The sequence below is a fragment of the Mesoplodon densirostris genome, chromosome 3 (assembly GCF_025265405.1).
Source record: "Mesoplodon densirostris isolate mMesDen1 chromosome 3, mMesDen1 primary haplotype, whole genome shotgun sequence".
In the NCBI taxonomy this organism is placed as follows: domain Eukaryota; kingdom Metazoa; phylum Chordata; class Mammalia; order Artiodactyla; family Ziphiidae; genus Mesoplodon; species Mesoplodon densirostris.
In genome coordinates, this window is record NC_082663.1 from 43573663 (window position 1) to 43587118 (window position 13456).

The window sequence follows — 13456 nt, forward strand, 5'->3', positions numbered from 1 at the left end:
AGATGCAAGAGGGAGGAGATATAGGGATATATGTATATGTATAGCTGATTCACTTTGTTATAAAGCAGAAACTAATGCATCATTGTAAAGCAATTATACTCCAATAAAGATGTTAAAAAAAAAAAAGAAACTGGCTGTGTGCCCTAAACAGGGCATTTTCTAAGGTGGCTAAAGGAACCATGGATTTCAGGATATGCAGCCCTCAATTCCCTTTCCATATCTGCCCCTAAAGTTTTCAACAAAGTTAGGCCTCCTGTAGAAAGTGACAGCCACAGAAAAAAATGAAGATAATAAGCAACTATATGATGCACCCAAGTAGGATGGGGGATGGAGTGTTTTTGCCTTTAGTGTAGAAATATCTTATTTATTAAAGTCCTGCTTTATTATACAGTTCAGTATTTTTCTATCTACAGTTTGCAGCCCATTGGTGAACCTTGAAATCATTTTCATGGTTCAGAACCAGGCTGTTTTAAAAATGCAATAGACCAGGGTGCAACGCAGTTCAAAGGGGAAGTATCATTTAATGAAACTTCTCAGTTACACCTGTCTATGTACTGAGCTATATTGTAAAGTGAATTTCTTACTATGCATCATAATCAAAAATTTGAAAAATACTGAACTATAGCTTGCTTTATGATAGAGGAAAGTTTTTTTTAGAGCCATCATAGTTTTTAATCTATTTATTTTTACTATATTCACCTGGCATTGCCTTAGCTAGATGAGGTCATAGCGAGTAGCCTTTTCAGAAATTTCACTGCCCTTTCCACTATAAATTCCTTGAACTCATATAGCATGCTTAAGCCATATGCATTATATATACACGTATAATATTAAATTCCTATAGATCATGTGTCATACTAATAGACCAATTTAATTGACACTCTGAACTATTCCTGGGTATTATACACCCAATTCCCTACATCCAGTCAATTGCTGGGAGCACCTCACAGCTTTCAAGTTACAAGGGCACCATCTTCTGGTGAAATATTTTCTTTGTTGGGTCGAAATTAAAGAGCTACCAAAAATGTCCTGATTTTTCAAGCAAAAATTGCAACTGACATCATATATACATTGATATTCTTTTGAGCTTTTTACTTCATTCAGGAGTTTCACTCCATTCTCAATCTGAGAAAGGTCTTTCTATTCCTCAGCAGTGAGAGGAGCTAGTATGTCCTTCCTGACTTTCCGTTACCCTAGGCTGGTTTCAAGTTTCAGCTCCTCCTTGAATTCCAGCCTGCTGAGACTTCCCTCTAGAATCATCCAAAATGGAGCCTCTCACAGCCTACCCTCTGAGATGTTCAGGGCCCAAAGCAAAGGTATTTGCAGTTTTGCTGTCTATGGTTCTATGTACAGTAATGTTATTTCTTCTACAACTAAAATTCCTAAAACCTAAAATCAACAGCTTTTATACATTTGAAGTGAAAGATGCAAATGGAAGAACGGTTTCTCTGGAAAAGTTTAAAGGCAAAGTAAGTTGCATCTTCTGATCTTTATTTCTGTTGTTTGTCTGTGTTCTCTGCTTATTCTCTTAATAGTCCATTTTTCACTGTTAAACGGTCATATTATAATTTAGTCTTCAAAGTAATGTTATTAGTATATCACTTTAGCCATCAGAGTTCTCAGTTTATATACTTCTAATTGATAACTGATTATGTTAACTGTTTGCTTTAAGTGCTGGATTAATACTTTAAGTTGCTTAGGAAATTCTTAGAGTTAGTAATGTGAATATGGAGTATTCCATATAATGCGAATATGAAAGTATTAATGCCATAATCTAACAACATTAAAAAGCACTCTATCAATAATCATATTTTATCTTTTCTTTAAAAACAAATACTTTAGTTGAGTACATAGGACTTTTTCAATGGTCGTGATTTTTCAGGGTTTTAACTCATGCATCCGCGTTATGATTTTCAGCAGAATTGGGTATATCTAAAAATATGAGATAACCATCTATCAAAGGTTGTATTCCTCCAAAATGGTTTAGGATTTTAACCACTTGCAAATATTTTTTTTAATCTTTTATTTGCTTCACTTTCCGGTTGGATTTTTTTCTTTTTCCGGGAGGTTGCACTAGTCGTAAACGTGGCTAGTGACTGCCAACTCACAGACAGAAATTACTTAGCGCTGCAGGAACTGCACAAAGAGTTCGGACCATTCCACTTCAGCGTCTTGGCTTTTCCATGCAATCAGTTTGGAGAATCGGAGCCCCGCCCAAGCAAGGAAGTAGTATCTTTTGCAAGAAATAACTTCGGAGTAACATTCCCCGTCTTCCACAAGATTAAGATTCTAGGACCTGAAGCAGAACCTGCATTTAGATTTCTTGTTGGTAAATATCTACCTTGCCTCACCAATTTAATGTTTTTAATTGCTTTTCATTTTTAAAACAAATATACCAGGACAATACACTCATTTGAAATGTTTTAGTGGGAAAGTTGTATAAAACTATCAAAGAGCTAGATTCTCATCCTTTGTGACTTTCTAGAAGTTATGCTTCCCTGAAATCAATGTTTTAACTTCTTGGATGGCAAAATAAATCTACTCCAATGTATTTTATTTTTATGATCATTTTCCTGAAGAATTTACTTTAAGTGTGGTCATGGCTATTTTCACGAAATATTTCAATTCTCATTTAACTAGCATGTGGGCAAATATCCCTCCCCAATATTAAAGCTATACATCCCACATCAATATTGCTGAGCATTATTAGTTGAACTTATCTTTGTGGTTAATTTCATGTTGCCTTACTTATCTAAGATATTATCCTCAAGGGTGAATAATATCTGTTTGCCAGGTGGTTTTTGGTAAAATTCAAAACAATATATCTTGATTTTTTGGGGAGGAGGGTAGTGTTAGGCTATCTCTGTAATTAAGCTAGCTACAGAAACCTATTTAAAGATTTTCCAGCGTAAACGTGGTGCAGTATAGTGGCTAAAAGCTAAACTTTGGCCCCAGTCTGTGTTGAAACCCCTGCTCTTTTACTTTTGTTCGGTGACATCAGGCACATAATTTCTCTGTGCCTGTTTCCTCATTTGTAAAATGATGTTATCAATAGTATCTACCCCCTAAGATTGCCTGGAGGATTAAGTGTGTTAATAATAAAAGTAAAGTACTTATTCACATACAGCTTACACTGTGGCAGACACTATTCTAAAGGACACTCAGCTAATGTCCTCTCATCTAACTTATATAGATGACAGCCTCAGTCATTTTCACTGTGGGTAATTTGAGTTTTGCTAAAACCATGACCTTAGCCAGGCAATCAAGCTTCCAATCAAACAAACCAGCTAATGATGTTCTATAATATTTCTTTTAAGTATGAAATCAGAATCATCCAAAAACATTATATTCAGTTTCTAGGGAAAGTCAATATAATGCCTAACTCCATGAATAGTAACTAGAGTGAGGTCTTCATTCCTTTTATTTCCAGGGTGCACAGGGAAAAAAAAGCCAGAGCATGCGCCCTGTAATCACCTCTCAATTACAGCAGCCAAATACTTGGGCACAATAGCTCCTAGGTTCTTCCCCTTTGTCACTAAAAAAGCTTCTGAAACTCCACTTACCCTGTGTAATCAAAAAGGTAACAGTGATTTAAGGTTTCACTAAAGTTAGATGAAGCTCCAGAGACAAAGATTATGAGTTGACGGCCAAATGAAAATTAGATCTTTGAAAACTGGCCACAATGGACAGTACCTGATCATGCACTCACAAACAAGATGGCTCTGTACAGGTGTACAGGTTGTTCACTAAACAGGAGTAAGGAGGCGAACGGGGGCTGAAACACAGATGAGTGCAAGGTATGTACCGAGGGACTGTCCCCACCTGGAAGGATATCTTTTTCTAATTCACACGAAGATGTTACACTGACTAGAGAGAGCCCTGCCCTGATGGACATTATCTTTAAAAACACATTTTCCATCATAGAAAATGGCTATTTTTCAAAGCGATTTTAAGAAGGCTTTAGTTAATAAGATGATGTTCATACCAAGTCACTGATGTTTGAGCTAATCAGCAACACTATTAATAATGAAATAACCAGTGTAAATGCTTGGCACAGTACACAAAATAAAACACGTATAAGTAAATATTAGGCTACTTTTCATTCATTATTTTTAACCTGTGCTCCCGCATTTGTTCTTTCCCCAGCATAAAGCAAAGTAGCCCTCAATTTTAAAAACTCTAGGCAGTGTGTTCCTTCTACCTACCTCATTAGCGACGTTTTTGAAAGGATAATTAACATTTGTTTTCTCCACTTCCCTGTCTCTGCTTCCTTCTTAGATCACTGTGTTTGGTCTCTCACTCCATAACTCTCCTGAGCCTGGTGGGTCTCGCTGCCTGTGACTTCTACTCTGGCCCCTTCTCTTCCTCCCTTGCAGGTTCCTCTTTTCCTCCACCCTTAACTCTACTGATCCTCAGGATTCTGCCACATCCACATGGGCTCTCCTTAACCTGGGTGAGCTCTTGCTCTTAAGCTCCAAAGCCTCCTCTGATTGGGTGTCCCACATAACCTGAATCTCCTTGTGTACAAAAATGAATTTGTCATCTTCCTCCTAAAATCTGTTTGCTTTGCCATGTCCCCTATTTTAACAGCACAAGCTCTGCAAATAGGAAGGTCTAGATATCAATCCAGGCTCTACCACTCACTAGCATGTGACTGTGAGTCCAGGCCTCCATTTTTCTCATCTGCAAAATGGGGATAATAATAATATCCAATGTTTACAGGGTTGCTGTAAAGATTAAAGGAGAGGATCCATTTAAAGCACTGAGCATACATTACTAGGCACATAATAATTATAGTTTTTCTCATGTTAGTCAATAATAATGCACACAAATCCTGTATGATATAATAGAAAAAAACTTCTACATCTCTTACCTAAATTAAGATGTATCAAAGGATATCTACAATTATTTAGAATTCCTTACTATATAATATGCAACAATATTAAAAACATATATATTTACTACAAAAAGTAATCCATACATTCCTATTACCAAAGACATTTAGAACATCACTTTATCTTAAAAAAAGGTTAAGAAACTGAAAGTTTTCAGCTAGTGACAGGGTAAATTTTTTGTGGTGGAGATCAACAAATCTAAAATAAACTAATTTATTTCATTTCTTGATTCTAGGTCAGTAGAATCATCAATGAAGTCACCAAGTATATAGAAATCTGGTTACACAAACTTTGAGTTGTTTTGTTTGGGTGTTTTGCTTTTTGTTTAGTTTGGTTTTTGAAATGATGACAATCCTAGAACTTGATTCTAAAGTTGTAATTTATGCAGATACTAACAAAAATGAAAATCTTGACAAAGAATTTACTCATGAAAATATATTCTGATATTTTAGATTCGTCAAACAAGGAACCAAGATGGAATTTCTGGAAGTATCTGGTCAACCCTGAAGGTCAAGTTGTGAAATCTTGGAGGCCAGAGGAACCCGTTGAAATCATCAGGCCTGAGATAGCAGCTCTGATTAGACAAATGATCATAAAAAAGAAAGAGGATCTATGAAAATGCCATTGAATCATTCTAAGGCAATAGTCAGAATACAGAAATGTCTCCATGAGGGTTTGATCCCATTTTAAATACTCTGACAATTAAATGTGGCACTGAAGGATGACTTTCCTTTTATGTTATCTTGTCAGTGACTGGTAGTGAATGTCCCCACAACAGAGATGTTACCTAAAGCAAAAATGAAGAGTAGACAAAGACTCTAAATGAAATATATTAAATACTTCATCTGACCACACTAAATAATTCAGAATACAGTCACCAATGTGCTTCAATATCCTATTGTCTGACTTGACATTTTCTAGTATCATTCTTGATGGAAATGCCAACACACTAGACCACTGTTTGAATTCAAGACACTGTGTGACATTTCCAGAGTAACTAATTATAAATGATTATTTTTATGTAATAAAAAGCAAAATAAACATTGAAAATGTTGAAATATAGATTCTAATCCTTATGTATTTTTATCTGTTTCAGGTACAGGATTTTGGGGTTTTGGGGGTTATTTTTTTAAGTACAGGTTCATGGTATGTTTTACTACACCTGGCCAAATAGTCACTTATAATTGATATTATCACAACATTTGAAAAAGCCTTCATCTTTCTCAATATTTATTATTTTCTAGAAGCAACTCAAATTCCATAATTAGAATATTAACACTTGAGTCAGTCTGTATTTTTGAGTGAAAATCCCAAGTGTAAGAAAAAAGCCATGAGTATATGATCATTCAGCTTGATTCCCCTTCAGGTTAATTTTGATAAATTCCTTACAGGTTAATTCCTTACAGGTTTTGGTTAATTCTTTACAGGTTAATTCCTTATAGGTTCCTTACAGGTTAATTTTGGTTGCTAATCTAGTCAGACTAGATTAGCCATTTGGAAAGAATTCAATGCTGCATCATTCTCATGGCTGTAGTAAGAAGAATCAACTGCAAGCAGTCAAAACTCTTAACAAAGAAAAGGGAGTGACTCCAACTACATGAGTCTTAGAAACATCAGCAATCACTGAGCCTTTTGATAGAGTCACAACATACCTTTTCTACCAAAGTCCTGATCTTTATGTTTTGTCAGCCTTCTAATTATTGGAAAAAAGCAACCTGCCAAGTTGATGAAGCTTAATTATTGCCCCATGAAATATATATTCATTTCATAAAGGAATTAAACAGGAATACTGGAGCCAAAACACAATGTGAAAAAACAGTCATGTAGAATTTGGCTAAGAAGGAAGACCCAATCTAAATAACTGTGAATTGGCTCTCCAATTCTGACCTGATGAGTGAAAGTGAAGTGTTTTTTATGGTGAAATCAGTAGTGCCACCTCAGTAAATAATTCTGCAAAAGTGTTTAAAGTTCTTAAAAAAATCAAATGTATTTCCCAGAATACCTTCTACTTCAACATATATGTCCAACCTCCAGCTCTGAATGTATTTAGTAAGCTGATGGGGGCGGAGGTGTGGTTCCCCTCAGGTCAAGAGGATGTGCAGAGGCACCTCAAGAATAGCAGTCAAGGGGCTTCCCTGGTGGCGCAGTGATTGAGATTCCGCCTGCCGATGCAGGGGACACGGGTTCGTGCCCCGGTCCGGGAAGATCCCACATGCCGCGGAGCAGCTGGGCCCGTGAGCCATGGCCGCTGAGCCCACGTGTCCGGAGCCTGTGCTCCACAACGGGAGAGGCCACAACAGTGAGAGGCCCGTGTACCACAAAACAAAACAAAACAAACAAACAAACAAAGAATAGCAGTCAATATGGTTAAAATAGTATGTTTTATATTATGTGACTTTTACCACAATAAAAAAGACATAAAAAAAAAAAAAAAGAACGGTGGTCACTGTGTGAGCAAAGCCTGCTTCTACCTCTCACCAGCGGCAGGGCCTTGGGCCAAGCTCGACTACTTTTCAGTTTCCTCACCTATAAATTGGGGGTGGGGTCAAAGTGAACAAAAAGCCCCTTCCAAGTTCCCAAGGTCTTTCAAGTGATCAGGAATCAGTACTAACCTGGATTGTTGTTGAAGAAATGGAAGCCACCTCAGTAGTCTATCTGTCTTTTGCAAGCTTCTCCCCAAAAAGCCTGTTAGCAATTTGAATTCTGGGCCTCTAAGCAAAATGTTATTTAGGATAATCCTTCCAAGTGTTGCTTCTGGAACACTCTTGCTGTTTACTCCCACTTACGACTTCCAGAAGTTCATATCAGTGCTCCAGGACGGCTGGGGTGTTTATGTGCTCACAATCAGGGTGTGAGCAGAAGTGTATCTGCCAGCACCACAGAGGTTACGTAGACACCCCACTGCCAGACAGAGGGTAATGAGCTGGGGGACGACCAGGACTGTCCCAGAGAATGCAGCTGAGATGTCCATCCTGCCCCAAATCACTAGTTCTCTCCAAAGCCATAAAAAGTGGGTTTTTCACTTAGATATCTCCAAACTTGGTTGCCTTATTCAACCTATAATCTCTACTAGGTTAGGCTTGATTCTCTCCTCTTGCCCCTCTGAGTATGCAGGGAAGGCAGGTAGGTATTTGAAAGTGTGTCATACAGGTGTCCATTCAGGGTTCTGTAACAGGCTATGTGTGATAAAAGGGAGGAGAGCCATTTGCTGATGTGTTGCCACCCAGACCTCAAATGTCTCATATGAATACCATCAGGCAAACACACAGAGGGAAAAAAATGCATTTTTCTTGAACTGAGCACAATACCTTCTCTATCTCAGCATCAAAAAGTCTGGGACATAAACTGCTATGAGCTGCCTGAACTGAGAAGTATAACAAAAAAGAGTATTCAGCAGTTGTCCTCCTGACAAAGGAAAGGGACAAAATCAAATGCTTTTAACTGTGGTTAATAATTCATTGACGAAGTTTGTTTTTGTTTGTTTTATTTGGGAAGTGGAGAGGAGTACTTCCTACTAACTCCTGATCATCATCTTATGGCAGATGTAAAAATACAGAGTGTTGGAGAGTGGAATAAATATGAATTTGCCTGAAATATTCCCTAAAAATTGTACTTCATTTTTGAAATTGCGTACTAATTATAGCATACCTATAGTATGTATATATGTACATATACATAATTCTTAATAACTCTAGTATGTATAGCATATATATAGTGATGACTGGTAAATGTTTAACAACCAAATCTCTGGAGGAGGAGTCCCAGTTTGCAGCATTTGCAATTTCTATGGTGTGAATGCTCCCACATGGTCAATTTTAATCTACTAACGGTTTGATAACTGGCTTGTAAAATTTCTGAAAATTTAACAATCAATTCTCACAGACCAGGACAAGCTGGCTCCAGCACAACAAAATTTTTAAAACCAGAGTTATGGTAATAAGGATCTCCACAGAGAAAAATCTAAAGCAAAAACATATCACATATACTCTTTATTTTTATTACAAATATATTATTTTGACAGGTTATATATAAATGTGGATGTATATGCAGTTATACTGAATTATGAAAAGCTGCTAACATTATAACTGTATAATCACACTATAATCTAACGACGTAACTGAATTGCCTGCAGGTAATTTCAAGTAGGAAAACACTTCAGTAAAAAAATAAGAAAAAAAAATATATATATATATAGAGAGAGAGAGAGACAAAGTCTAAGAAGGAAAACAAAAACTACTTCTCTACATTTATTTTCTTTAAACATACTAACTGTTTCAAGACTTCCCGATATGAGCAGGAAGGTCTTGGGTGATCCCTGTACAAAATCATGTGTATTCCTGTTAACGTGTTCCTTTGAAAGAAAAATGTCATGTTTGGGCACAGCTAATATGGGGACGCTCTGTATTTATCCCTCAGCTTGACTTCATCTTCCCCAGGGAATAATAAAATCCTAATAACTGTTACACCAAGAAACTAACACATCACGCTTCTTCCCACTCTTCTTGTTCCCTCCTCCCTCGGAACGGTTAAGGCCACACCTTGCCGAGGGAAGCATTCTCTTTTGGGGGCAGAGGCTGGTGGGGGAGAGCCATTAAAGAGCACTGAGAAACTCAGACATTTTCCAGAAGGTGTGATGGGAAGCAATTACATCCCCAGCACCAGTGAACAGCAGTGGCTGCCCCCAGAGAAGATACTTCCAACCAGCTTTGCCTCCCTCCTCCTCTTTTTTTCAACCCACTTCCGTCTTCTCTTCCTCTGACATCCCAAGTGTGGATCCCTCTCTTTCCTCCTCACTCTTACGAAAACGTTTTCTTTTTGAATTTAAACATTCAATCGCCCCCTTACCCACTGATCTCCTTGTTTATCTTTACTACACTCGATTCTTTCTTTCCTTTCTCATCATCTCAATAACAGGAACTGAACTATGTATTCTGTTTATTGAGTATAAATGTTGGCATTTTATGTCTTGCTCTTTAAAAAAATTTTTTTAAAGTAAAACACAAAGGACAAGCCTTCTAAATTTAGTAGGTTTTATTTTTATCAACAGATCAGTGATTTTCTACAGAAAATAACATGTTGAAATTTAACCTTAAAAAAAAAGATGAAAACAATATTTACATTAAAGGAATACTTAAGCACAAAGATGCTGAAAATGGAATGATACTAGACAACAACAAAAAGAGGATGAGGTTTGAAAGTAGCAAAATGCATAAAAATCAAATTATAGGTATCTCTTTAACCCATGGTTCTAGAAATGTTTACATTTAAATAAGGTAGGAATTTAATTTTACCCATAACTTATAGTCCAATGCAGTAGAGAATGTGATACATTTCTCACTTCTCATTTAGGGTGTTAATAATTGACCAGACCACCAAAGTCAGTTCCATGAACTTACTGCAAATGTTTATACAACCACAGTGTGTCTGGGACCCAGCACACACCTGACACGGCTCCATGAGTCAAAATGGCCTCCAAGGGAATGAGAAAATATTTTAAATTATATTGTGCGGTCAGTTCTCCCCCTTCACAAACTAAATATCATGCTCTCTTCCAAACACTGTATGAGTCTGTGATTTTACAGAAAATGAAGACTCAAGGCAAATCTTCCAAACAATTCAGCCTCATCCCCTAACCCCCAAAATCCCCAATTCTCTTGATATTCAAGTGAAAATGTTTTAGTTGACTGACTCATCTGGAAAGTTACTTCAATTCTCCCTTTAGCTGTACACACACATGGTAATTGAGACCTACTCTAATGTCAAATTAAGAAACTAATCATCCAGAAAGAATTCTAAAGACTTAGTTGAAAATTTGAGGAAACATTTTAGGTTTTCCATTCCAAATTGTCATTATATTCTAAATTTTATATTTAAAATCAATATATAATTTCACAAATACTTTAATACTGTCTACAAGTATTAGAGACTCCAGAATATTACCTGAAATTTTTAAAATAATTAATTGGAGTAGTTTCTTCAGCATTATAAAGCTGTTTGTTGTATTATAACTGAAAAGTAGTAGTAAGCATTATGGTAAAGAGTGACCCGGTTCATGGCAAAAAGTACACATACACACAAATATACCCACATATTACTTACAGATTTAATTATACTCTGATGTTCATTGTACATGCAATAAGATAGCAGTTGCAAGTTAGCTGATGCCATTCACATATTCAACCAGCTAACAAGACACTGCCAACCCATCACACACAGGTAACCAGTGTACTTCGTTAACAAGAAGAATTTATCCAGAAGCAAGTGGCAGGGTAGTCGTGGCTGCTGAATTGACCCAAAGCAGCCAGCTAACAATACACTGCCTACCTGATTCAGGTCACCGCTGCTTTTCATGGCCCATAAAGTCACTGAGGCTAAATTTGTAACATGAAACAGTGGCAGAACTTTCATCTTAATAGTCACATTAAAGAAAACTTACAGGCAAAACCTGTTCCTCCAAAAATACTATAAGAAATAAAACCAATATTTTCTTTAATCTATTCAAAAACTTAAAAAGAAAACTTTCAAAATACTTCCACTTAGGTTTTACAAATTAAAGGCTCAGATACTGCTATACAAGTGAATTAACAAGTTATACATAACTGTAGCTTTTCCCATTACTTCTATTTACTGACGAAAAGACCAGTTGTCTGTATCAGGTAGTCAAATATCTAGGAGCCATGGTGATACGAAAGGTAGGCAAGACAAATCTTCAGCTTTGTTTGGGAAAAATAAATATTAAAGTATTTAGGGAATTTTAGGAGTCAAATGTCGTTTGTTTTCTCTGGCTACAAAGGCTATTAGTCATTGCATTCTGAAAGTTATGTGTTCAATTTATTGTGTCACCAATTAAATACAGAAAAATTTAAAGAAGGTCTAGAAAAAAATCTATAAAACTAGTGATGCGGGCCTCCCTGGTGGCGCAGTGGTTGAGAGTCCGCCTGCCGATGCAGGGGACACGGGTCCGTGCCCCGATCCCGGAGGATCCCACATGCCGCGGAGCGGCTGGGCCCGCGAGCCATGGCCGCGGGGCCTGTGTGTCCGGAGCCTGTGCTCCGCAACGGGAGAGGCCACAGCAGTGAGAGGCCCGCGTACAGCAAAAAAAAAAAAAAAAAAACTAGTGATGCTTTTGAAACTAAAATCTATAAGTAAAGACTGAAGGAATGTATTTAGCCTAGAGAGGAGCAAGGTGAATCATGATAATGATTTACACTGATTACAAGAGAAATTAAAGGCCTTTGGGTTCGGACTTTCAAGGTGAAAAAGTACTACAAGGGATCAACTGTTAAATTACTAACCTAAGGGCCGTAGATTATGCCACTTCTGCTCTTGACCACAAGATAGCACCATTTCAGTTTCTTTGGGGGGCAAGCTTATGAACGCAACAGAGGGGAGTGCAACTAGCAACTGTTAAAATGAAATTATAACAGCCATCTAAAGATGCACTGCCTACTTGACACATCCAAGCTTCATCTTTTGCTGTAGAGGCAAAAACTAGAATGTAACATTCAGATTAAAATGATTACCATTATTTGTCAGTCAGAGATCTTCAGTTTCTTACAAAAATGTTTTAATATATACTCTTTAATATATAGACTGTAGTTAGTGATAGTATGAGGTTTTCTTAATTTTTCATATTTTCAGACCAATTCATACTTCCAGCAAATATCTTTAGCAAGAATTAGTTTGTTCGAGGTCATATTCAAGACAGAGAACTGGAGTAAGCCCTGGACACTCACCTTGGGAGAATCTTGACCTCTCTTCTGTTTCATGTCTCTGGCGAGCACCCGCATGACCTCCTCCTTTGAAAATACAGACAACATATATGAATAGAAACTGTTTAGGAAAATCATAATATTAGGCGTGGAATGTTTCTAGATCCTTACTTAGTCAAACTACATTCACTTTTTCTTTGAAAGAAAACAGGCACCCCCAGAATATAACTAAATTACACAACTCAAAATTAAAATCAGGATTTAGAGTTTTGAACTACCTCTTGGTCCTAAACAGGTATTGTAAACGGTGCCTTCGACAAGAAGTCCCTTTAGGGAGTTGGGGCGAGGAAACAAAAGGGCGTTACTCACCCATAGGATCTCTTCTTCGGTCCGGACCCTCCTCCGGGCGGTGCGCTCAAGTTTCCACTCCATCTTTGGAGGAGTTTGCCCTACCTGGCTGGAGAGTAGCCTCTCCTCGACCGCTTTTGGTTTTGCCCCCCAGGGCTAAACCAGTCTTGACGCTTAATCATCAAACCTCTGGAGTCTTGTTCCCCAGGACGATCATATTTCACCCCTAACCTCCCATTTTTCCCCACTCCTCCCACCGCTCCCAGCGAGCTTTCCCCAGGGTACGGTTTAAAAAGCCGGCGGGGCGGCAGCCAGAGCGGGAATCCCCCTCTCCGGCTTCTCATTGGCCGGCGCTGCGGTGACGTCAGAGCCCGGGAGGGATTCCCCCTGCGCGCGCCTGGGTCCTCTCTCTCTTTCTCTCTCCCTCCCTCCCCGCCGGCGGCCGCGCCCCGCAGCCTCCAGCTCTTTGTCCGCGGAGGCGCGCACAGGAGCGCCAAGCTT

General features: G+C 38.0%; 2 protein-coding genes across 4 annotated transcripts in view; one reads left to right on the forward strand and one right to left on the reverse strand.

The window, feature by feature from the left end:
* Nucleotides 1–13039, reverse strand: part of CDC20B (cell division cycle 20B) — a 68808-nt gene extending 55769 nt beyond the window's left edge. The window contains exons 1-2 of the mRNA XM_060091698.1: nt 12977–13039; nt 12632–12694 (exon numbers count right to left, since the gene is read on the reverse strand). Of these exons, the coding sequence (XP_059947681.1) occupies nt 12632–12694; nt 12977–13039 (126 nt within the window). The remainder of the gene's footprint in view (nt 1–12631; nt 12695–12976) is intronic.
* On the forward strand, nt 1245–5957 carry GPX8 (glutathione peroxidase 8 (putative)). Of its 3 annotated transcripts, none has more exons than XM_060092883.1 (3): nt 1245–1469; nt 2068–2329; nt 5348–5957. In XM_060092883.1, exons 1-3 carry the CDS (start codon nt 1266–1268, stop codon nt 5509–5511), a joined length of 630 nt encoding a protein of 209 aa, XP_059948866.1. In that variant the 5' UTR covers nt 1245–1265; the 3' UTR covers nt 5512–5957. The 3 variants fall into 3 exon arrangements, with proteins under 3 accessions (XP_059948866.1, XP_059948867.1, XP_059948868.1); XM_060092884.1 differs by having other exon boundaries at nt 1245–1316; XM_060092885.1 differs by lacking the exon at nt 2068–2329 and having other exon boundaries at nt 5348–5511.
* Nucleotides 13040–13456: the final 417 nt, after the last annotated feature.

Coding starts and splice junctions, on each gene's coding strand:
- GPX8 (XM_060092883.1), top strand. CDS start 1,266: ATGGAGCCTCTCACAGCCTACCCTCTGAGATGTTCAGGGCCCAAAGCA. Junction 1,470..2,067: donor TGGAAAAGTTTAAAGGCAAA/GTAAGTTGCATC, acceptor TTTTTCCGGGAG/GTTGCACTAGTCGTAAACGT. Junction 2,330..5,347: donor TGCATTTAGATTTCTTGTTG/GTAAATATCTAC, acceptor CTGATATTTTAG/ATTCGTCAAACAAGGAACCA.